The sequence below is a fragment of the Diachasmimorpha longicaudata genome, chromosome 2 (assembly GCF_034640455.1).
Source record: "Diachasmimorpha longicaudata isolate KC_UGA_2023 chromosome 2, iyDiaLong2, whole genome shotgun sequence".
Classification (NCBI taxonomy): domain Eukaryota; kingdom Metazoa; phylum Arthropoda; class Insecta; order Hymenoptera; family Braconidae; genus Diachasmimorpha; species Diachasmimorpha longicaudata.
In genome coordinates this window covers 691,758-718,451 of record NC_087226.1, presented here as the reverse complement: position 1 = coordinate 718,451, position 26,694 = coordinate 691,758, and the positions used below count along the sequence as shown (strand labels likewise).

At 39.9% G+C, this 26,694-nt stretch overlaps 1 protein-coding gene across 1 annotated transcript in view; it reads right to left on the bottom strand.

Annotated features, from left to right (window-relative positions):
* Positions 1–26,356, bottom strand: part of LOC135159790 (pancreatic triacylglycerol lipase-like) — a 42,607-nt gene extending 16,251 nt beyond the window's left edge. Inside the window, exons 1-4 of the mRNA XM_064115826.1 lie at positions 25,946–26,356; positions 3,911–4,014; positions 3,548–3,834; positions 3,379–3,471 (exon numbers count right to left, since the gene is read on the bottom strand). Coding sequence (XP_063971896.1) covers positions 3,379–3,471; positions 3,548–3,834; positions 3,911–4,014; positions 25,946–26,314 — 853 coding nt within the window. The 5' untranslated portion in view covers positions 26,315–26,356. The remainder of the gene's footprint in view (positions 1–3,378; positions 3,472–3,547; positions 3,835–3,910; positions 4,015–25,945) is intronic.
* Positions 26,357–26,694: the final 338 nt, after the last annotated feature.

The window sequence follows — 26,694 nt, the reverse complement described above, 5'->3', positions numbered from 1 at the left end:
GATCGATGGCACGTGACCATTTCCATTGGTCAAAGGGCGTGGTTCCGGGGTTAATGTCTCCAGAAAGTGGCGCCCCAATTAGGCAAATATGCCGAAAGTTCTCCTGGCAACAGCGGGTTGTTTTGGGCCAGGGATCGAGCGGCCATAGGTTGTCGAGCGCGGGGGAAGGGAAGGCTGGAATTTATCCGGATTCCCAACACCTACATTTTTTACCCCATTAAAGCTCCCATCCACCTTCCGCATTTTTTGCCTCCTTCAAGGTTTACCTTTCTTTGCCAACGAGGTTGTTTGACACTCTTTTACCCAATCTTCCAACTCCTAGGACCTGTCGGCCTTCTCTTCTCCCACTCAACACAATTGCTCCAATAGCATCATTTTTCCTTAATTACAAGTAACCAATTATCATACCTGAACCTATCCCTTCGTGTCTTCTCACTTTTCCCGACCTTTCCCATAATTCTTAGACTTAAGTCCATTTTTCAAGTTCATCAAGTCCAAATCTTAGCTTACACACTTCATACAACAATTTCACGATATTTTTATTGTAACAACTGTAATCGAGTAGACGATTGTGCATAATTTTAAATATAAATTCAGTATAGTCAGTTGTATTTTTAATTAGTAGTTCATAGACTCTCCGTCCTTTCTACAGTTCGTGTTCAAAAATCGTTTAACCAAGGAACAGATTCAATTTGCTACGATTCACCGCCGCTATACGTTTAGCTCTTGGGTACAGGAGTACACCCCCCATTAATATCCTCATCGGTGAATCAAAACTCATATACATCCAAGACAGTTGAATGGCTATGTGAAAATTACTTAATGAAAACTCTCCCAAATCAAGAGACCCTTACATCAAAATATATTTACACACTGTTGAAAACCAACTCCAACTCTTATCGTACAACCGACTAATTATTAACGAAATGTATCTACGAAATTCAACCGCTTAAAGATCTACTATACACCCATTCAAACTGTGATAACTTTACACATACACTCGATGCTTACATCTTGCCCATCGACCTAAACGAAGGCTTAAGTCGTCCAAAGCAGGAGGTAACCGACGCCAATAGTCTTCTCACCGTGGAACTCGGAAAATTGCATCGCGACCATTGCCGAATTTCAAACCAATCGGTATATTCACAGAAATTAGAGAAGAATTTGTTAAGCTAACCAAAAACGCAAATCCTAGACAGAAATCTCCATCATGTGGATTTCTTCGCATTGTAGCATTGGCAATAGCGACGAAATCGATTTTCAAGCACAATTTAAAATTGAAGAACGCCCAATAGTAGATTATGGCATGAGGATGATAGGTGGAGGATAGTGAGGAGTGTGAAATTTGCAGCATGAGACGTAGACTTGCCACGGCGAGCGCTGCTAACTTTACGCGATTCACAATCCGACCCCATCGTCCTCAGGCGATAATCTATTTTTCGTTACGAAGATCTATCGCGCGTGGGTGAAGGGGCGCCCGGGGGGGAGGGGGGAGAATCTTAATCGAAATACCAAAAAATGAATAACGCTCAACTGTCATGTCACTTCACAGTTTCGACAGTCTCCGCTAGAGGCATAGTAGATCGCATTTAGCGGAGGGTAGGTAAGCACCTATACTCCTAGGAGCTGTAATGTATCTCGGTGGAGTCCCGTCTTATAATATTTAACCTATCGTCCTCAAACCAGTCGGGTAGAATGCGCTTTCCGCGCCCCAGTAACGAAAAAGCAAATAATAGAATTGCAGAACGGGGAAGCAAAAAATGAACAGAATCTTTTGAACTCTACTGCAAGGGCTCTACAAAACCCTCGGATAGAAAGCGCAAGCTCTCTAGAGTGGGCATTCTAACCGTCACCCACGTTAGAGCAACTGCCAGACCACTGCCACCCTACAGCCTCCTTGGCTAGAATTGGAATCACCAATGATCTCAGTAGGCTGTGCGGAGCAGAAAGCCAAACTTTCGACCATGTATTGTGGCGCTACTCCAGGTACGAACAACAAAGAGCAAAACTTTCAGAGACTGAATAATATATCATTTGCCAAGCCATATATTACAACAAAATTTGTAAATGCGACACATTCAAAATCTGACACCTAAAAGACTATGAAATTTAAGTTCAATCAACGTAATTTAGAATAAGACAATGTTCTCGAATTAATATGAAGTTTTGTATGAAAGTGTGAATAGCCTAACAAACGGATTTCATCACTTTAACACAATTTTTTAAAAACCGTCACGGTATTCCAAAAATTTACTCTTTGCATCGTATTCGAGAAGAAATCGGCTTACAATTAAAATTTGGAACTTCTTCGGTGTTCACAGCGATTAATACATGAGTTCATTGCAATATCATAAATTAACAATGATTATTTTTCCCACCCAAATTTCAGCCAATAGAATTGCACCATTTGTTGATATTTTGTATAGCCTACCTCGAATTTCAGCGATTATTTTTCCCATCCAAATCTTGGCCAATAGGATTGCACCATTCGACGTTATTTTATATAGTCAACACGGTATTTCAGCGGAAATTCTTGGAAATTTCACTGGAAATTTTGCATGTTGATATATATAAAAAAAAACAAATGTTAAAGTAACCCTCAATTGCATCTGACAGATTAAATGGCAATTCGTTGAAAATTATGTCTCATGGTGCAATTCTATCGGCCAAGATTTGGATGGAAAAAATAATCCCCCGAATACCACTCGAACTTCGAAATTATCTGATATTTCCCTCAAGGTTCCCTACAAACAAATAAGCTTGTCAAGTTTTCCAGAAACATCACTCGCGCTTCGCGCTCGTGATTTTTAGACTGGAAAACTTGACACGTTCATTTGTTTGCAACGAACCTATCGGGAAATATCCGATAATTTCGGAGCTCTTGTGGTATTATATGCGATAATTTTTTGATAATTTTGATAAACAAACGACACTTAACCAAATAAACCTCTTTTCATGTCATGGCACAATTCTCTTGGCCGAAATTTGGATAGGAAAAATAATCCCCTGAATACCACTCGAGCTTCAAAATTATAGAGTATTTTCCTCTAGGTTCCCTGCATACAAATGAAGTCGTCAAGTTTTTCAGGAAAAATCACTCGTGCTTCGCACTCGTGATTTTTTAGTCTGAAAAACTTGACTCCTTCATTTGTTTGCAACGAATCTATCGGGAAATATTCGATAATTTTGAAGCACTTGTGGTATTATATGTGAATAAATTGGAACATTATAACATTTTCAGCCGTAGCGTTGATTTCTCCAATCAGAAGGGTTATACAAAAGGAATTTATAGAGCAAATATTAATTTTGAGCGGGAAGAGGGCACAATGATTAGAGAGAAGGGCACTAAAGTAAAATATTCAAAATTGAAATATTCACCAGATTCTTGATCTATTAGTCGATCATACCAAGAGATGTCATTAGGGCAATCCGGTTGTATCTCTCCACCGTTGACATAAAAATCGAGATGACCTGTAATAATTGAGGGCTTCTTTATAAAGTCAGGGATAAATAATGGCGAATTATAAGAATGATAATAAATGCCAACCTATGGGAATTGAAGTACCGAATACCACGTCAAATCGTTGATCCCCATTTGTATGGATGATATCAACAAATGGTGCATCGCTCGCATTCAATCTAGTGGAGGAATCTTGGAAACACGGATCGGCTGGATCCAATCCTGTTATTCGTTCAATATTCCACGCGTTCTCATATTTGTTGAGTCTCTTTGCGATATTTCCCATAACTTGCGCACCCAGGCTGAATCCAATTAAGTGAAGTGGCCCAAATGAAGTTATATTTTTAAAGTCGTGGGCGATTTCCGAGAGTAATCTATTGATCATGAATGTCAGTGGGGTAAATAGAATTACATACACTTGAAACAGGGATTTTTGTGCTTGAGACTTACTCGACCACTTGTTGGGCACATTTTGCGACGCCATCAGTAGATGCATAGTAGTCTGCAGTTAATGTGAACACACTCCAGTTCACAACAATGACATTGACATCTTTCTGTACGACATATGATATTGTTTGAATTATAAAAAAAATTCTAACATAGGGAAAGTTTGGGAAAAGCCCAACGAGAGACCAACACAAATCATTCTTTTCATGATTTTTCATCCACGGAAACATGATTGGTTGTCTGGTGAATATGTTTACAAGCTCGATTTCGTTTCGCGGAATAATGTATGTGAAACAATGTCAGTTCACAACAATTTTATTACACCTCTTGACAGTTTAACAAGTAATTTTAAAATAGTTTGATGAATGATTTATCCCGTTGTGATCTTCATTTTGCCTTATCTGAAGATTGCCATTGTCCTTCTTTGAAAAAGAAATATTATTTATGATTAGTAGGTGATATCTGGACAATATCCGTGTAATGTATGCATTACCAAAATATGCGACACCAAAATTTCTGTTACCACAATAACCGCCGGCAAAATATCACTGTTTTTTTTATTTAAGTTTGCTCAAACCTATAGGTTTATAAAGCTACAAAAATATATTTACAGGAGTAATTTAGGAATTTGGAGTTGAGCAGTTATACATTTATATTATATTTTTTTAGAAAATGGTCTACAGTTAATAAACATTCCTTATTCAAGTCTTTTAAAAATGATTGAATTTGGTATGATGGTAAATGTCCGAGCGATAGAAGATCGTGGATCATGGGATATCTGTACTGCTCACAGAGAGGACACTTCCAGAGGACATGATCAAGGTGTTCACTCGGATGACCACATCTACAACCGGCAGAATGTATCAATCCTTAATGTTTGAGGGAGAAGGCCAAATGGTAATAGTTTGAGCGAGCTCTGGTAACCCATGAAATAGTTCGGTGAGGTAATTTCGAATGATAGAACCAGGGTTTACGTCTGTTTAAAGTAGATGTTGGAGAAGAAGGTTTGACCCCGGCCGGGGGAACCTCCACTGCACACCCAGTGTATATCCAATGTTTGGTTCGATGATTTTTTTTTGAATTCTTCGCAAAAGTGTGTCAAAGGGATGTGAGTAATCTCATCCGCAGATAGTCTCCTAGTTTTCCCGGCTAATTGGTCGGCTTCTTCAACGTGTGTGATGGGACGCATCGAAATTCGATATTTTTCGAGTAGTTAGTGATTTGAACGAAGCGTTGATGGTTTTTCTTAATTTCTTGAATAAACCGACTGACTTTAATATGATCCGATGGTCAAGAGAGGGAGTCGAGAGCACTGAGAGAGTCGGTGACAATGTGATAGTTATTGGTAGGCAATGACGCTGCAATTTCAATTGCTTCGTTTATTGCAATACATTCTGCTGTGAATACTGCTGATTGTGGATGGATGGAAAAGCTACGAGAGATGTTAAGCCGAGAGAAAAAACATGCACAACCAACGGATATCCCATCTGACCCCTTACCGCCGTCGGTATAAATTTCAATAGCGTCCGTAGTGGGGGGATCCGACTTACTTCGACCTCCGGCAGGGTGGAAGATAATTAGAGAGTAGTGAAGATATATATTGAAATGATCTTTGACATCTAGATATTGTGCAAAATGACATATACTACTTATACATTTGTTTATCAATCGAGAAGGGGAGTTAAGATGGCTGGTGTCGGAGATCAAAGTTTTGCGAGTTGATGAAATGTGAGAATCATCGTTTGACATAGCTTTCACCAGGTAAGTTTGACCGAGAAAAAGTGATCTCTGCTCCAGAAATGGGAGTTTACTTTCAGCAATTAGTATGTTGGTTGGGGTAGAGATCCTGTAACCGAGACTGCACCGAATTGCTGCGTATTGGTGTCTCTTAAGTTTAGTGATATCATTTTTCCGAATGGGAAAGTAGATAAATGATCCATAATCTACAATTGAGCGAACAAATGATTTATATACAATGATGAGGGGTTCAGGCTCGGCTTCCCACCAAGTCATTCTGAGAAATTTAACAAGATTGAGATATTTCAGGGCAGATCCAAAGACCGTGCTTAGGTGTTTCTTGAGAGTCAGTTTCTGATCAAAGATGATACTCAGGAATCGAGCTTCCGGAGAGCAAACAATTTCATGTCCGGACATTCTAATCGTGATGTTCCGAGGAGGTCGTTTTCTCTTGGTAAAATGAATTAATTTAGTTTTTTCTGGAGATAGTGTCAATCCGTGGTGTAAAAGATTTTTATTTAAGACGTCTATAGATTGTTCGATTATGTGGAGAGTTCTGGGAATGGATGGGGAGCTGGAGTAAATGGCAATGTCTTCAACGAACCGTGAAACCATGATTCGAGAAGGTAGTACTTCAGTGATTTTGGATACATAGATAATTTAGAGTCGGGGGAAGAGAACTCCTCCCTGTGGTACACCTTTGTAAACGTGTCTGGGCGATATGTTGAATGAATGAATGAATTTGATGATTGAAACGGAAAGTCCGACGCTGCAAAACCTATGGATCAAAATTGTTGAGTCTAGATTGTCAAATGCTGATTTTACGTCTAGAAATGCAGCCAATGTTTCCTGAGCTTTGGAAAACTGTGCGTCAGTGTGTATCAAGAGGTTGGTTAAAATCTCATAGAATGACCTGTCCTTTTGGTTGGCTGGGAGTATGCGATTACGCTCAACCTACCATTGGAGTCGGTTTTTGATTATGGATTCAAATAGTTTGCATATGCAGGAGAAGAAAGCTATAGGTCGGACTCCGTTTGCATTGTTTTTAAGTCTAACATGTAAATATTGGTTGGACCAACTGGAAGGATACTTAGAGCGTGTGTACATTTCGTTAAAAACACCTAAAAGGATCAATTTATATTTAGAGAGAAGTTTTTCAACAGGTTCATCATCAATACTATCTAACTCGGGTAAAGATTTATTTCTGCCGGAATTGAGGGGATGGTTCAATTCGAAGTAGGAAAATTGAGATTCTGAAGTTTGATTGTTTTCACAGTTCGGTCAATGCATTGGATATGTGAGACACCACGGGGGCTGATTGAGTTGAGAGATACTTTAATTGTATCATCGATTCGGGAATTCTAGGCTTTATTGATAGAGTTATTATTGACCCAGCTATTTTTAAAAATTTTGCAAGGCTTCCAGACTTTTTTTCCATTTTGTTTGATTTTTTTCTCTCTAAAAGTTTTTCTAGCAGCGGTCACTAATCGTTTACATTCGCCGTAATGCTGTTCCCACTGGGTGGATCTCCATTGATGGACTGTTTTGTGGTGATTTAGGATTTCTTGGCATTCGACATCCCACCAGTGAACAAGGTTGCGATGAATAGAGGGTGGCACGTGTTTCGTACGAGAAGTATGCGATTTGATTGTATCGGTCAGATGATTGCTACATATATCGCATGTAGTACAGCCCTCAAGTCCGTTCGAACTGATGTGAGTTGGAATGACAGTTTGCGATGGATATATTTTTCAGCAGTGAGTTCTATCAATACAAGTAAGTGATCTGATCCAAAGCAATCGTCTTCGATTTTGACCTTGATTCTATCAGCCAATGAGGAAGACGATATAGCAAGGTCGATATTAAATTCACTGTGTTGGTCGTGGCGGGTGATGGTATAAGGGTTGTGTATAATTAAATCGTAATCAATAATGGATTGCAAAAGTTTCTCTTCATTTGCATTTTTGCCTACAACAGTTCCATGCTTGATGATGAGCGTTAAAATCGTCTATTAGGTTAGAATGCTGAAGAGGACTGGATAAAGATGAGATTTCATGCCATTACGAAATAGTGAGGTTTATGTGAGGAGGTTTGTAGAATGCATATAGATTGTAACAGACATGTGGGGATGTCTGTTATGAACACTCAAAGGCGGGAGGAATACCACCAAATCCCGAGACGACCAAAAGAAGAAAGTGAGTGAAAGAGAACAGAGAGAGAATATTTTTATTAATCGTATAATTTTCCACCCCGGAGTGGCTAAACCCGACAGATAGTGTTTAAAAGAAAGAGAAAAATCAGCCAATTCTCCAGCGAAGAATTCGAGAACATTCAAACTGAGGAATTCGTCTCCAACCTTCCAAAGCCTTGGGTTGCTAATCCCATCAAAACAACCCTTGGGTATATAAAGAGACCCAAAAACAGATATACCTTCAGTCTAAAATAGTTCAACGATCAACAGTAAATACGCAATAAGCAATTCTCGATAGAATATTCGCAAATTGGAATCGGACTCAATTTATCTAAAAATAGTGTTCTCCATAATTATCAAACTGTACATCACCAATTAGAGCCTATCACGATGATAACTAATTATCACTTTTAGTTATTGAGATTCCAATAGTTTCTCTCAAAATCCTATAGATGGATCAAAACCTACCACGCGTTTAGATTCGTCTACTCAACGGACGTTTCTGAACCCCAGTTCATCTACAACGTTGACGAGCAAAAGACGTTCAAGTGTTTGTAGTTTTATTTCTCAATTAAATATCTCAAAGAAAGCCTCAATTTTCAATCGCGTATTTGAATTCTATTAGTACATCACCGGCAGTGCGCGCATTGAAATTAATAAACTCTATTGTGACAAAATTCTCTCAAAAGACGCGAGGTTATGCCTCAAATTGTTTTACATTAAATTAAATGGTACATCTCCCATCAGCTAACGTGTTTCGTGTCTTTTTATTTTTCCCGGGGATCCCAAATCGGCACCGCATACTCGTCGCTATCTCAAACAGATAGGCATTAGAATACTTTTCCCTCCACCTTCAGGTGGTTAATTAAGGAGTTTGCTCGCCTTTTACCGACCCAAGTATGAGTTTTGTAGGCCCATAAAAATTGTCGCGAAGAAGGGCCAACATAAGAGTCATCCGGTAGTTTTTTTTGGGATTCACCCTTTGTTAATATTACGGGCATTCGAATAAGCCCGGCTGAAATACTGGCGCTCCAATAAGCGGATTTGATGGGGATTAATTGTTTACGTTTTAGTTTTTGATGGAAGGTCGCTCGAAGCAGGTACAGTCCCTGTCTTCGACGAATTGCCAGGCTGTTTTGGATTTGAAGAATTAGTTTTTGGTTTTGTTTAAGTTTATTTAACCCCTCTGGATCCCGGAGAATCAACCCGTGGGAAGCGCCAAAACACTAGAATTATCTGTGAGCAATCACCTAATGAGAACCCGATCGGTAAAGGGGAGAGCTAGAATCAAGGTTAGACTAATTAGGCTAGAGAGGGTGACACTACCCGGTGCCCCTCGGAAAATTTCGGGAGAACCTCGGGAAATAGGGCGGAGCCTCCCGGTCCTTGCCGATCAGATCACATCGACGTGATCGATCAGTCGTATTCTGCAGATCGAAGAGATAAGGCGTTACAGTTAAATGGCCAGTTAAAATATAGTCTTTGTTAAGTTGAAAATGACGGGAAAGGGCAGGCGTAGACGCCTGGATGATATAGTAAGGTAATTGTTTAAATTATTCGCTCTGGGTTAACCCCAAAGGGCCTTTTTCCACTTCCGGGTGGCTAGTAGTAAGAAATAATAGGGATTTTCCCAATGTTGTAATGATTTACCCGCCAAGTAATAACGGGTACCCTCCAGGTTTTACCTGGCCAAAAATCCCTTCACCGAGTCATTTTACGTGTTTCAGCCGTTCCCGAAATATGTTTAATTGCGGGTTTGCCGGTTAATTCCCCCCTTGGTGTAATACCTTGGGTGGGCCCATTGTCTCACGCATAAAGTGTGTTCGCGGTTCCGGCAGGATTGCGGTGATCCTGTGACGGTTTAACATGATTGGGAAATGTTGAATTTTTACTGGAAGTATCTACGAGAGTGTCGCGATATAATGGGTTCAAAATTTTGATTTTTGCCTCTGCGGATTAGGCGTTTTTCGCGAATCTCTGGAAGCGTGATTTCCGGTCTTCGTAAATCTCTCCCATGCGTGGTGGGTTTCGCATCCGTCTCTCTCGCTCTCTCTCTCCCTCTCTCTCGCACGCGTTAGATTAGATATGCTGTAAAATCTTTAACATTTATTGGCTATTTTTACATTGTTTGAAGTGAGATTTTTAGGAGACGTATATTTAGGGAATTCGGCAAAGTATTTGGGAACCTATAACGAAGCTTTGATAATAATTAGGGATTTATTAAAGATTATCCAGGATTATTAATCCTGGTCAAGATTAAAAGCAATTAAAGGGCATGTCGGAGAAAAATAATGTTCGGAAAGTTTTGTATATCATTTGTGGATAATTGGGAGGGCGGAAAATTTGGAAAAATATACATAATTTAATTATTCTTGTGACTTCTTTTTTTATTTTTCCCTCCCAAATCCCTTATTTTGTAGCTAATATCTCTAGTTCCACCTGAAACCCACCCCTCTCTCCACAACCTAGCACACTGAGCGACCCGAGGACCGTTACCTTTCCCCGAAATCTATTTGTCGCTCCTTTTTTTGATATATGTTTTAGCTACGTTTTTGTTTTTGCATATTTTGGGATTCGCTGATTGAGATTCAACCAAAATTCCGGTTTGATACTTCCGGCCTAAAAAGTATCTGGCGCCCACTGATTTAGATTTTTGAGTTTAATTAGATAAGGGGTAGTAGGACAAAGGTAATGGGCATTTTCCAACCCCACAGGCAAATGTCACGTTACAAGATTGAAAGGAGGATTAGTATTAGTGAAACGGAAACTTATAGACTTTTAATACAATGATATTTAAAAATTTTTTTTATAGCAACCAAGATACCACCACCTCTGTCATACATTCTATCCTGCATGATTATGAGAAATCCAGAGATTTTGCGAGGCCATTGATCAGCCGGATTAAGTCGCGTTTCAGAACAGATGAGGATGTCCAGGGAGTTGGAAATTCTTTGAATATCGAGATAACGTCGATGAAAGCTTTGACAGTTCCAATGAAGAATTCTCAGCTTATCCATGAGGTTTGTGGGTTCCGGCGTTAGAAGAGGGTCTGCGTTTATTTGGGAAAGATCCATTGAGATTATGTAAGAGTTTGCAGAATCATTCCGTGATCTCCGTAGATACGAAGGATGAGGGATTATCCTTCTCGTTCAGATCATTAAGTAGGTCGCAATGACATTTAAGAATCTGATTACTAATATTCTGATTGTTAATGGTACTCCTAGCAACTGTTAGCATACTTAGAAATCGCGAGATGTCATCTGTGTAGTTCTTAGCCATTTATATCAGAGAGGATGTGGGATTGTTCTGAAAATCCTCAACAAATAGGAGACATTGTTAAATGTTGTAGGATATTTCTGTGAATGAGGAATTTGGGATTTAGCAGCATTTAGTACCCTTCTCACATAAATTTTTCTCTGAAAGGATGAGCTTGGATTTCGACTGTTGCTTCTACTTCTAGCTGGTGAATTGTTGTCTCTATTAACTCTTGGTTTCTTGTGACGTGGTTTGATTTGAGTAAAGGTCTCTTCACAATCTGACAGAATTTGGCTATTAGAGAGACCAATGTTAGAAATAGGAGTGGGATCTGATATAGTTGACCCTGAGATCGTTGACAAAGTGTGTTATTTTTCTCAACAGGAGATTCAGTAGAATTAGCCGGTGATGATTTGTTGGTTTCATCAGCTGGTGAACCTATCATATTCCTATGCGAGGAATTTGTGATTCCCATAGAGAGAGAGAAACGTCAACAATCGATATTGTTGACGTTTGTATTGTGTTCAAGACAGTTATTGGCAATGTGTCCCTCTTCATGACAAAGAAAAGAGGTGAGCTGTTTGGTTAACATGTAGATCCAGTATTTTGTACCTCAGAGAGTGACGGGAATACTGGGTTGAATAAGATTGATTTGGTCTGTTGGGATATAGGCGAATTTTCTCCATGTGAGAATGTGTTCAACGCCGGGCTCCCTGTAACCAGAGCGAGTGGAGATGATGCAAGATGTTGGACAAATGCCTAGTTTCTTGATTTCCTCTAAGATCATTTCATCAGGGATGAAAGAATTGAAGTGAGAGAGTACAGCCTTTTGTGTAGGTGCATGATCCGGTCGGATTTCCTCAGTGTTGTCTCACTTTCAGCGTGGCAGGTTTTTCGGTGAGTTAACGCCAGGGTGGGGCATGTAGAATACGTCACGTGAAATACATAGTATTTTACACGTGAAATACATAGTATTTTACACGTATTATACCATGTATTTTACGTCACCCTTTTCAAACGTATAAAACGTAATATACACTTCATACAACAACGTAAAATACGTATTATACGTCACGCCGTGTCGCATGGATTTTACATGTTTTTGCACTGATGAGAGTTAAAATATTCGATGAAAAGTCAATTTAATATTTTTCGCGACATGCTATGTATTTCATTTCCCCGTTCCGCACACTGTCAAGAGCCAACCCTGAACCTAGTAACTCGGCGAGACATCAGAACCTCCAAATCAGTTGTTCATTTCCCCCCGCGACATGTGAATGCCGATGAAAGAAACCGTGTCGTGTAATTTAGTTGGAACATCATTTCGTTGTAGTCAATTCATCCATCGAATTGAATGATGAAAAAAGGTGGACGACGACTCCACAATTTTTGGGAGAATGGTGCATTCGAGCGGCAAAAATTGAATGGAAAAACAGTGGCATACTGCTTGATTTGTACAGATCAGTTGTCCATTACTGCAGAGGAGAGACTAAGAATTCACAGGTGTGTGATTTAAATCTAGATTCCATCTTTGATATTAAAGGGCAAAAAGCTCCGATTCAAATTGATTAAAATTAGTGGCATTGCTAAAATCACTTCTTACCTCAATAGAAACACATGCAGAAAGGTAAGAGGCTCTTCAAGTCCCTCTGAAAATCGACAGAAGTCAAATCAATCACCAGATGAGAATTCGAACAACCAGTCCCCATCCTCGGTATCTATCGAGAAAAAATCATGTCCAGCTTCCTGTCCTCCATGCTCAAAGTACTTGAAAACTGAGAAACCTCAAAAGCGTAAGATCGGGTCATATATTGACTATCTCTCAGAAGACACCAAGGCAAAAATTGATACTGCTCTTGGGAAATTTATTTATGGATGTAATATTCCTTTTGAGGCAGTCGAATCAAAGCTGTTCCTGGATCTCATAGCACACTTACGTCCATCATATAAACCAATTCCTGCAACATTACTCTCAGGGCATTTGCTAGATAACATCCACACTGAACTAACCGACAATCGTTCAGTACGTCCCACTTCGGAAGGAATATTGAGCATTACAGAGACAGAAATTCAATCGAAGGTTCACGTAATTGGGTTTTTGAAATCTCAGCAAAAGACAGATTATTTAAAAACTTGGGATGTTTACAGGATGAGATTGAATTTATCAGCAATATTCAATGAAGCAATTCATTTGGCTACCACGAAGTTTGGAGTCTCTGTATATGCTCTTATCACCGATCAAGACATTCAGCTAATTGAAAAAGAATCTCTTGAAGGGGTATGGCTATTACAATGCAATAGTTCATTCGCTATATCAGTAGAAATGAGTATTCTTGACGTAGAGTTGAAGGAAAAGGTACGATATGTACTCGAAGAATTTATGACAACTGGATTATACAAGGAAGTGATACTGCGAGGGGGAGTCTTCAGCGATGTTCAAGACAGTTCCTCTTATAAAAATTGGAACCTGCTCTCAAATTTTACCAATAATCTCCAAGTTATGATACAAATTATGGGGGATAGAAAATTGAAGTTGGGGAAAGAAGCAATCAACATCCTGATTGATGAATCTGTTGAGGAGCAGGTCAATAAAACATTGAAAATGTTGAAGCTGCTTCACACTCTCATGAACAAATGCCATGAGGGAACTACGATTGCTGATGCAACCGAGGATTGGCTGATGCTGGCATCAGACGATGACCCTTCTGTGACGAGGCAACATAACCCTAGAGGTTATGTTGATTTTTCCCCTCCGCACGCCCCCTATTTTTTACTAAATATTACTAAATATTCATGCACTCATTTATACACCGTTGGAGAGCCCCTTTCCTTGGTTCCTTCCCCTTCCCCCGACCCCCTACTCGCGTGCTCGGATAGCGCGAGAAACACCAGTACGAAGCACCACTGAAGGATGGGATGACGTAGGCCGTCCCCCTCCTTCCCGCGGTCCCCTACTCTCCGCGCTCAGCCACTGACGGAAGAAGATGATGTAGCGCGCTCCCCCTCCGCCGCAGTCCCCTGTTCACCACGCGCTGCAGGACAATGGGCGCACACGCACGTTGCGTAGTGCGTCACCCCGCCACCCCTCGGCCCCCGAAGATGCCCACAAGCATCGATCGGTGGATCAGGGGAAGGCGAATATTACACCCCGGAAATGGACGAGATTGGGCCGAGGACCCCCGAATAGTTCGAGGAGTTCCTCAAGTGGCCAATTACTCGTCGTTCGGCTGTCAATCAAGTGATACAGTGCGCCCCGTTATCTAATATTATAAATCGCGGAGAATTAGTGAACTGGCCCAGGACTTCAGAGCTGGAAGAGAGGCTCCTACTGGACCAGGATTCACCCAGGAAGAGGCTAAAGACCCGGAGGACCCCAAATAAGGAGGACAGAACCCCCAGAAATAAGGAGAATTGGCATCACCCGAGTGAGTACCCTTTCTTTTCCCCTCATCGCCCAGCGGCATCATCTCCCCCAATTGCGTTTCCCGGAACCCCTCCAACGGTGACAATTAACATTGTTCTCTTTCTTTTGATTAATCAGATTATTATTATTAATCAGATCATTATTATTAATTTGTATTGGACCCCTCAATTCTTCCCCTTTTGTTTCAAAGTAGAGCCACCCCCTTTTTTCTTGTATAATATAAAAAGTGATCCGACAAGTGACCTGCCTGCCCCCCACCCCTGAGAATTTCCAAGAAACAGGCATTATTTTCTATATTGTAATCTAAACAAAACATTGTGATTCTATTAAGTAATATTTCAAATAAATGTATTTAATATAACAGCCTCTGCCCCGTTTTATTTAATAATTGACCCGCCCTCTAATTTAAATAATTAATAAATTAGGGAAAAGGTCACACCTTCATATGATGGAATTCGATATCAGATTTATCAATTTCTGTCTCCAATAATGTTGGTGACAAACCTTCTTCATCCAGTGTACAGAGGAAAGCGTTTCATAAAGGATCAAGCTTGCATGCAGAGGGTGATGGAGTTTTTCATCGATCATCGTGAGGAAGAAGGAATAGAAAGCTTCGGGAAGTTCCAAAAATCTCTCACCATTTTTGGTTCCTCACGACTAGAAAAATACACTAATGGGCCTCAGCTATTGGCAGGCTGTTTCATCTGTACATCCTCAGTTATCTTCTCTCGCTCTTAAACTACGGAGATTGCCTGCAGCAGTATCAAAGATGAAAGGACACCCAAAGCATGTGAATAATTTATCAGCAGACCAATTTGAAAAGCTGAAGGATATTTTCTATTATCTCAATATTTAGACTGAGCAAACGGTATGTGACTGATGAGTGCAACATAATGTGATATGTTTATTCGATGATTTGCTATTTATTTGAAATTTTATGACTGTTGGAGTTGTGACCTGATTAGTTCTTAACTAAGCTAAGGAAATTATTAGGATATTCTTCTCAAGTAAAGTGTAGTTTCTCCAAAAAAATTTTGTAGAATTTTTATTTACTAATGAGATGTATGAAAACGAATTAATCCCTATCGATCAAATCATCGTCATTATCATACAGTTCATTCATTTTTAAAGAATAATAAATGTCAACTAGTTTCATTGAGCGATCAACTGTCAGACGATTACGCAGGTCTGATTGAACGAAAGCCCACGATGAAATCAATCTCTCAAGCTGTGCGGAGGATGCAGGAATTTTACATAATTTGTTTGCCAGATTTGCCAGTTCAAGATAAAATGGACCAGCTGCAGTCCAAAATGTTTGAGGCGTTATATAATTTCTGTCTGCAATTTGCAGAAAATACCTGTGTTTTGCTGATAGTGAACTAGTCCGGATTCCTTCGTGGCTTCACATATTTTTAGCTCCTGTGTAATGAAGTCTTCGACCATTTTCATCTTCATCTTGTCATGAGCACAGCGCTTACCTCGATACTGGGGATGTAAAAAATTTGCAGCCAACACAATAGGTTTTAACAGTTTATTCAAACGGCGTTCCAACAGCTTTTGTAATTCATCATTAACTGTTGGTATACTCAATTGCAACCATTGCTCACAACCATCGGCTAGACTGCAGCTCGATCTCTGGCAAACATTGATTAACTGACAGATAGGATCAAAAAGAAGGATATAATTCTGTAATTCAGTCTTGAAAGCGGGATCTCTCAACAGCTTCTTGTTTTCAACGCTCAATTGAATTTTGTGTTCATCGATGAGCATATTCATAAGATGGAAGTTTTTCAATAAACATCTAAACGCATCTCGATGTCGCAAGCCAGAATAATTCTGGAGCCTTCCAATTGCTTCAACTCATGTTCTGCTCCGGGAATTTCGAACTCACGTAGAAGTTTATTCACCTTTTTTGTGAATATCTCAGGGACAAAAGCCTTTGCCAATAAATTACCACTATGGCTCTGACAAGTAGTATGCCATATGTCTACTTTCTTTCCCATCGATACCATGGCTGATGCATTGTCCGATACAACTGCATAAACATCGATGTTGAACTTTTCTTGTGCTAGGCACTTAGCCTCATCCACAATTTTCCTCATTTCTTCGCCTGTTTCACTTACTTACAAACAAACGACACTTAACCAAATAAACCTCTTTTCATGTCATGGCACAATTCTCTTGGCCGAAATTTGGATAGGAAAAATAATCCCCTGAATACCACTCGAGCTTCAAACTTATAGAATATTTCCCTCTAGGTTCCCTGCATACAAATGAAGTCGTCAAGTTTTTCAGGCTAAAAAATCACGAGTGCTTCGCACTCGTCAAATGAAGGAGTCAAAAACTTGACTCCTTCATTTGTTTGCAACGAATCTATCAGGAAATATTCGATAATTTTGAACCACTTGTGGTATTATATGTGATTATTTTTTCCATCCAAATGTTGGCCGATAGAATTGCACCATGAGACATTATTTTCAACGAACTGCCATTCAATCTATCAGACACAATTGAGGGTTACTTCATCATTTGTTTTTTTTTATATAGGCAACATGCAAAATTTCCAGTGAAATTTCCAAGAATTTCCGCTGAAATACCGTGTTGACTATACAAAATAACGTCGAATGGTGCGATCCTATTGGCCAATATTTGGATGGGAAAAATAATCGCTGAAATTCGAGGTAGGCTATACAAAATATCAACAAATGGTGCAATTCTATTGGCTGAAATTTGGGTGGCAAAAATAATCACATATAATACCACAAGTGGTTCAAAATTATCGAATATTTCCCGACAGATTCGTTGCAAACAAATGAAGGAGTCAAGTTTTTCGGGCTAAAAAATCACGAGTGCGAAGCACGAGTGATTTTTCCTGAAAAACTTGACGACTTCATTTGTATGCAGGGAACCTAGAGGGAAATATTCTATAATTTTGAAGCTCGAGTGGTATTCAGGGGATTATTTTTCCTATCCAAATTTCGGCCAAGAGAATTGTGCCATGACATGAAAAGAGGTTTATTTGGTTAAGTGTCGTTTGTTTACCAAAATATTCAAAAAATTATCGCTGATATTCGAGGTAGGCTATACAAAATATCAACAAATGGTGCAATTCTATTGGCTGAAATTTGGGTGGGAAAAATAATCAGTAGTAATACCCCACGATCTTCAAAATTATCGGATATTTCCCGAGAATTTCGATGCGTAGCAACGAGAGGGATAAGTTTTGCAGGTTAAAACTCCCGAGCGTTTTTCTGTAAAACTTATCCCGATCGGTGCTATGCAGGGAAACTGAAGGGAAATATCCGATGAATTTTGAAGGTCGAGGGCTTTTTGGCTTGATTATTTTTTTCATTCCAATTTCAAGGAATTAAATGTGTGACATTTCGTAGTTGTGGCTTCCAGCGTATATTTTGTCTCCACAAAATGCAGAGAATTGTTTCCGAATTGTGGCTTTTGTCTTCACCGTATTATTAGGAACATTATTTTTAATTTTTTGATCAATAATGTCCAAGGATTGTCCTCCAAATTTGCTCATGTCGAGGTAAAGTCTTTGAACTTGATTTTTTCTAATGCGATAGTTTTCGGGTTTGAAACGCGTACAAATTGTTTATCGGATATTTTCGTTGCTTAGCAACAAACAGGGAAACATTCGAAAAATATTCGAAGTAAAACGCGTTTATTTATACCACGTGGCAGGAAATGCCACCATTTGATTGGTTCAAATATGGATGAAAAAAATAATCACAAAAAATTCACACAAAATTTTTCAATAGTCTATGGCTAAGAAGTTTCACTTCTGTCGTGCATGAATTTCATACACATATTTTTGTACATTTTATACTTTTTTAACGTATTTTACGTACAATACGTGCATTCAAAATCCGGTCGAATATAATAAACCGTAAAATACATTTCATACATTTTTTACATAATTTACGTGTATTATACATATAAAGTAAAAAACCCTAGATCCCACCGATTTACCCTGCTCTGTTTGGGGGTTATATATTGCCACGAGGCTTAACGTAGGTTTGCAGTTGGTGATATTTATTCCTATGGTTTCTGTGAGATCTTCAGAAACCGTCTAAGTTTCTATTCGCTTGTAAGCAAATTTATTTCTAATGCCAATCAACACTCCACATCCTGCTGAACGCCTTCTGTTCTCTCTAATAATCTTAAATCCCGGAATTCGGAGCTGGAATGTCGAATTTACTTGTATATGTGTTTCCACGCAAGAATAACATCTAATTAATGAGAGATAGGAAGTAACTCATTCATTCTCAGCTGAACGCTGCGACAATTCCAGTATAGAATACGGAATTTATTCTGAGTGTATTGATTATTCGAGAAATTGTTGTCCGGAGTTGCCATTGATTTTATAAGGTGTGTGAATAAGTCTTTCCCGTTTTTTGTAAGAGATGCTGCCACCAATACTGTGCGAGTATTCAATGGTTACATATGTCATAATCAAAGCTTATTCATCTGTCAACAATTCTACACTAACACATTAGTTGAAATTTTTTCGCATCATAAATTTTTGATATCCTGAAAATGTCGAAATTTGAGCCGAGTCGACGTCATTTGCGGGAAGTTTCACTTTATTGGTTAAATTTGAAGAAATCTGCTGCCGAGGCGCATCGATTGTTTCAGGAAGCTTATGGAGAAGGTTGTGTCGATGATTCAAGTGTTCGCGGATGGTTTCGACGCTTCAAAAGTGGTGATTTCGACGTGGAAGACAAGGAGCGTTCCGGGCGGCCGCAAATCTTTGAAGATCAAGAATTGGCGACTTTGCTTGATGAAGATTCGTGTCAAACGCAAGAAGAGCTTGCAGAAGCATTGGGAGTTGACCGAACAACCATTTCCAAGCGTTTGAAAGCCATGGGAATCATCCAAAAGCAAGGAAATTGGGTGCCGTACGAACTGAAGCTGAGAGACGTCGAACGGCGTTTTTTCACTTGCGAACAGCTGCTTCAGCGACATAAAAGAAAGGGTTTTCTGCATCGTATCGTGACTGGCGATGAAAAGTGGACCCGTTACGATAATCCGAAGCGAAGACAATCATGGGGACTACCCGGCCATGCATGATCATCGACGGCCAAGCCAAATATTCATGGCGCCAAGCTCATGCTCTGTATATGGTGGGACCAGCTAGGTGTGGTTTACTATGAGCTTCTAAAACCGAATGAAAGGATCACAGGTGAGGTCTATCGATGACAATTGATGCGTTTGAGCCGCGCACTGCGAGAAAAACGGCCACAATACTCCGACAGGCAGGACAAAGTTATTTTGCAACATGACAATGCTCGCCCACATGTTGCACAGCCGGTGAAAACATACTTAGAAACGCTCAAATGGGAAGTCCTACCCCACCCGCCATATAGTTCAGACATTGCTCCGTCTGATTACCATCTCTTCAAACCGATGACGCATGGCCTGGCTGACCAGCACTTCCATTCCTACGAGGAAGCCAAAAAATGGGTGGATGACTGGATAGAGGCCAAACCGGTCGAATTTTTTCGCAACGGGATTCGTATGTTGCCAGAAATGTTATGGGGAAACTAGACTTATCTCTATTATATGTAGTCTCGAATGGTGATATGTGAACGTCGATGAACTCCTTCAGCTTGTCCGCTGAAGGCGGAGTTGTCTCCTCCCTGGTGGCTCTGCAGCTAGAGAAGTTGTTTTCCTCGATTTGCGTCTCTCCTGCGAGGATTTTGCAAGGCGGCGCTGTGCTGGGTGAGGACGAATGGGCTGGTGATCTGTCTCGTTTAGAGGCAGTCGCATGGTTCTCGGTGGGTCTCTCGTTGATTATTTATTGAAGAGGCTGCGATTGTATGTTCGCACGACAGGTCGATGGTGGGGGAATTATCTTATTGCGTGGGAAAACATTGTGTTGCGATTTATTGTCAAAACCTAGATTACTCTCATGTAGGAAATCGATCGGAATTATGTCAGTGATTTCGTAATCGTCGATGTCTTCCTCGTCTTCCCCCACTGCTTCAGCAGAAGTTGTAACCGTGGGATACTCTGACGCTGTGTGCCGGCTTGTGACAAATAAAACACTTAATTGCGTCCGTAGTAGGAAAGATCCAGTAAGTGTCATTGTCGTGGTGTATTCGAAATTTTGAGGGGACCCTATTGACTTGATCCACAGGAATGTAGACTTGCCTCCGGTTGCTGTTCACACTACTCAATTCGGGATCTGCTATTCCCGCGTTAACTGGAGTGATCGTAGAATTCAATGTTATGCGGTATTTTCTTAATTTATCCTCAAGGACTCTGTTGGGTATCCACGTTCAACAGTATGAATCTCTTATTACTTGATGTGTATGCTCGAATGGGGATCGCATGCTCCCGAATAATAAGAGACATATTTTCCTCTGATAGCTTATCAACAAGTTTGCCATTGTTCAAGGCAATCAGGATTCTTTGGTTAGAGATTTTCGACGTTTGGAAGATCTTACTCTCTTTCCAAAATTTACTTAGTGCTAAAGAGTACTCATTGACTCCAATTTCAGAAATGGCATCAAGGACGATTGAATGCTCTTTTTGCGGGAGATTCGGTTCTTCGATAATTTGGGAGTAGCTCGGTCTTGGTGCGTTGATCGTGTTGTTTAAGTCCATTGTAGTCTCCACGTGTTACCCCTGTAGTCAGAAGTAACTTGAGAGCGATCCGCCGTTGTGTGGGATCCAATATCCCTTTTTCCGAGGGGTATTAAAAAATGATTGTCCTTACTTGTTCACTAGCGTGACTTACTTTATTGTAGATAAATTATGGATATTAGGAGACCATTAGTCTCGAGAATTTGTACGAGGCCGGAGCGTTTATAAACACGTCTTACTTGCTCGACGTTGCAGCCAAATGATGCATCCTCCCATAATTCAGGGTTATCTCGGCCATCCCTCAAAAATACTACCCCAACCAGATCCCGATCCATAGAGTGGTAGAAAAGATACTTCTATCAATTTCGTTAGAAATGGAAACCACAATATGAGTAAAACAAATTTACTACACACATTTCTTCTACCTACCGCAGTTTTCAAAGATATAACAGATTTAGTCGGATTCATCAATAACTTTGCGTCTTTCAGTATCCATATCCGATTTGAATATTTACCGCAATAAGGTTTTGTAAAAATTGGAGGACACTGTACCCCCAAAACCTGCGGCAACACAGTTCATGCATTAGACTGTTGCGATAAAGTACCTGATATGTTAGGATTTCAAAAACGTCTTCACAGTTTTACAAACGCCAAGGCCTATTGTGAAGGATCAGCCTTGCCTCTGGCTTGCTGACCTCTGGCCAGCAAGTTTGGCCAGAGGTTTACCTGAGGCTTGGTTCATCTACAGCGATTTTTGTGTACCCTACGTAACAGGTGATGTGCAGTGATCCCTGTTATGAGTGGTCCCATTCGACGCTGCTGCGTATAAATATAGGGCCATACACGGTACTACGTTTTCCAATTTACATTATATTCCGCTGATGAGGTACTCACTTTGCACAATTGAAATAGATATAAGATGCAATCAGGGTGAAATTATTGCATTCGAGTATTGTCGTTTGAACGTAACATTTCATGTCAACAGGATTCATTGACTAAAAAAAATAAGTCCCTACATTGCATATTACGCAAGCCCAGCTAGTGGAGGATCAGCGGATAGATATAATAATTTTGGAAGGGTATACGTTCTAAGTCCTTATCAGCGAGGTCATGGAATTGGAGCTTTCCTTTGGGGCTTTTTTCGGCGCATTCTACGCTTCCTGGAAAGCGCAGCCCGAGCTGTCGGCAAAGAAGCTTGCAATGCGGGAATTAACGTTATTGGGGATGTAGTGACAAATGGCAAACCTTTAAAGGTGGCGCTGAAAGACCCATTAGTAGAGTCTGGATTGAAATTGAAGAGGATGGCTCAGGACAAAATTGGGTACATAAACGCCTCGCCTCTCATAAGCTCACCGGCCGTGGATCGGCCAAGACATCCAAAACTCGGAAGAATAAAAAGAAGAGAGCCATTGCAAACAACAAAAGTAAGAAAGTGAAAAAAGTGACGAGACATAAATCAAAGCGGAAGACTCGTGATTTGTACGATATTTTCAACTAATCATCATGCCCTTTCTACATTCGCACTCTTCGGAGTGTGTGAAGTCGGCGCTAAATCTATTTACCCTACCACCTACCCAAACACGTATTGAAAACTATCAATGTATTTATTACAATCCTGTACCTGCCCTCTCGAAGGATACCCCAATTGAATTCAGCGTACGAGGTCATGGAGAAGAATCCATTGATTTGGCACAGACCATGATCAAAGTTCGAGCCCGAATCCTGAGACCTGAAGGCAGCTCTGGAGGACTCTGTTGGTCCACTGAATAATGTTTTACATTCTCTGTTTAATCAAGTGGATGTATATTTCGACTCAAAAGCCTCCAAATAATCTGTACATCTATAGAGCATATATTAAGACTCTACTGAACTATGGAATAGATGCCGAGTCCTGACATCTTGGGATGGCTCTTTGGGCTACGGATAGCTATACATAGTGCAATGGGTTCTGCTGCTGTAGTGGCAGGCGGTGGAAGAAAAAGCAATGAGCTAGCCTCACGTCAGGCATTTACTAAAGGTGGAAAAATATTTGATCTGCTGGGACATTTGCATTCTGACGTTTTCAATCCAGATAAGTTTTGGATGAATGATGTAGAGCTACGTATTCGTCTTATCCGCGTAACGGATGACTATTGCCTTATGGACGATCGTACACAGAATCATAAGTTGAATATAGTAAAAGCCTCCTTTATTGTTCGCCGTGTGACACTTAGCCCTGGATTTTTGAAAGCTCACGCAAAAACCATAATGGGATTATGGGAGAGACAATAGACAATGCGATTTTGGAGCAGCTACCTAAAAGAATCATACTGGGATTTGTTGAAAATGGCAGTTTCAACAGATCGAGGACGAAGAATTCCTTCAACTTTCAACATTTCGGGATAAACTTTTTATGTCTGAATGTCGATGGACATCAAGTACCTATAAAACCTCTGCAACCAAGTTGCACCCCTGGCATCAGCCTAGATGTGGAAGCATTCGACACCTTATTTGCTCGAACTGGAACACATCTTAGCGACCAGTGTAATAACATTTCTGATCTGGCCTATTCTAACGGATTTTGCTTATTCGCGTTCGACCTGACCCCTGATTTATCTGCAAGTTCAGCTGACCATTGGAATCTGGTAAAAAGTGGTAGTATTTGTATTGAAGTTCGCTTCAATAAAGCAACAGAGCAGACTGTAAATTGTCTTTTGTACGCCGAATAAGACAATGTGCTAGAATTAATTCCACAAGGCAGGTTATTGGCCCGACTTAACATAAGATTGCGTTAGTTGCATCCAATCTGCTCAACGAGTTCCACTCTAATTTTCCGGCCTACCATCGTTCTATGAATACACTTGCACTCCTGGAGGTATTACCGCATACAGATGCATGCATTGAAGGTGTCTACCCTGCCGACCATGTCCCCTGGACATGGTCCCGACCCTGGGCTATCATCATCAACACCGACAACCATAATCAGGCAAGAAGTCACTGGGTTGCCGTTGACCTCCGTTCAAATAGGCGAGGAATCTATTTTGGCAGCTTCGGAATACTGTCCTTCGGTACAAGAATCTCTCAGCGCCTTAAGCGAAATTGCAATGTATATGAATATAGCCAGACAAGACTCCAAGATATATCGTCGGCTGTTTGTGGGCAGTACTGCATACTGTGTTTCACTGGTTGTTCAATGATCGGTCTTTACAGCCCTTTCCTAAATTATTTACTTCAGACGCGAAACGTAACGATTCCATTGTTATGAAAATGTTCAAAAAAATTATTCAACAACAAAATTGTAATCGTAGAAATTTAGGTAAACATTTTCAGAACTTGTCTCGTAAAGGTATTTTGCATTGTAATCAACGTTCTTTGAAAAAAGCATTCCGTCTACATTAATTTGGTGTTACTAAAAATAATAATAATAATCTTGATTATCAATATTTTTACAATGAATGATATTTTGTACCACCCTCGAATAGAAAAATCATTTCTGAATAAATAATTCATATACGTCAATAAATTATGTGGCATATAAGTGTTCCATTTTCGACAGGTGTAACCAACATGTCCCACTGCACCCACTTTCCATCCCAGTTTTGCTACATTTGTGCACCACCCACTTTCTGTCGAAGAAAAATATTTTTTTGGGACTCTCTCGCCAGGGGCCCCCCAGCGCGTCGACGTCTTCATCAAAGGACATGCTGACAAAGGAAAAACCTGCTCGTCCAGGTCTGAGAAGTAGGAGAGAGGGGGAGGGAATTCTAGGAATAAATTCGCCAACCATGCCCATTTACTACTGGAGAGAGAGCATAACATTTTTTTTACAAAATAGCCAACTAACGCCAAATTCTGATTGCTTCCAACAGATCCAAGGATAACGGAAAAGATGAAGGAAGAATAAACTGAAAACCTTGCTTAATTCGAGAGTTCGCTTAATTAGTAATTTTACCGAAAAGCGACCATCGAGTGGACACTATCGGACACAGACATGGTCTCGAAACGTCGTATTTTTCTGTTTCAGACTTTTCCGGATCGTTTCCAAGCCAAATTATCAAAAATTGAAATTTGAACGAATGCTGAACTTTCATGAGGAAGCTAAAACGTGAAGTTTTTCAAATAAACCTGATGTGAACGACTCACGCAAACCCTGATCATAGTACTCCAAGTGAAAAGGGAGATTGAGTAAAAATTTACGAAATACCTCGAATGTCCAGTGCAATCGTCCTCAAATTTCCAAAAACAAACTTCTCATGCTTCTCTTTAATAGTAGATCACAGTCATATTATTAAAGGATGATCCTTCTTTTTTTTCCAAAAGCAAAATACAAGGTATTACAACGGAACTCTACGCAAATTCTCAACAGACAGTTACAATATTAGTTCTAACCTAAAATAAAATTTCTCCGACGGAGAACAAAATGTTATCATCAATATTTTTTTTTTCAGTGTCCTGATAGAAGCAACGTAACGTGACTCTTATAGAATGTTACATTTTACCAAAAATGTTGCTCCGCGTGTTCATCGGGTTTCTGCTACGCAAAAATAATGTGGGGCCTTAGTAATCTGAACACCAAGCGAGAAGTATTGTATTTCATAAGCTAGAATTTATAACATTACGAAAACAAAATTTGGAAATTTGAGTTCGAGAAAGGATGGAGTAGGGTGACAGAAAATTTGAACAAATCGGTGAAATTTGGGGGTTTAACCGGTATGTGTTTTTTGTGGGAAAATTCTTCACGGATTTTTCGGGAACCAGTGCCGACCAATTTTGTGCAGTGTACCTCCGTAATCGATTAAAGACTATAGTGGATATCAGTTTAAGGGATCTAATTACATCAACTACTCACGTATTTTAAATAAGAATCAATGAGTGGAGGTATCCACTCAGTGCTAGAGTCTTCCCTGAAGCCATGTGCGATAAGGACTGTGTTTCTCATTGCCCTGAAGTCCGAACCACGAATGTTCACAAGACCATTTTCAGCAATAATAGTCTTTGCCGCATTCCTTGTATGTAATTCCAACTTTATTTTGTCATTTGGATCTACATCTCCCGAACGAGGCCAAACCATTTGGAGTACGGAATCCATGGAAGCAGTCAATTTACATTCCAAGCTTCCTAACATCGTGTCTGTGGGCTTGTCAGCATCAAATCCGTCGAGGATCTGCACTACCGAGAAGACTAAAATCACAAAGGACATACACTTATGTACTTCCATTATGCAAAAGTTGGCAATTTTTAACACAATGAGTGAAACTGAAAACGACCTTCGCTTTTTAATATGATCAACGATCCTCGTGTTTTGACGAGAAAGCACGTTTCTACATTCGTGCACAAACTCATTATTATTCAACCATTTAATCTCATGCAAAATAACGATTTTTCACGTCGTCTTCATTCTTTATAGCCAGTTAAGTAATAACAAAAACGGTGAATTATAGTAACAAGAAAAGCTATCACCATAGAGTTACAATAAAAGAATTCTTTTTGAGCATGAACTTTGAGAACAAAGCATTTCGACTATTTTTTGTTCAGCGAAATACTTTTGTTTTTTTGCAGTCGAACATTTGAAGTTTTATTGTGTGGGATATTTTACGA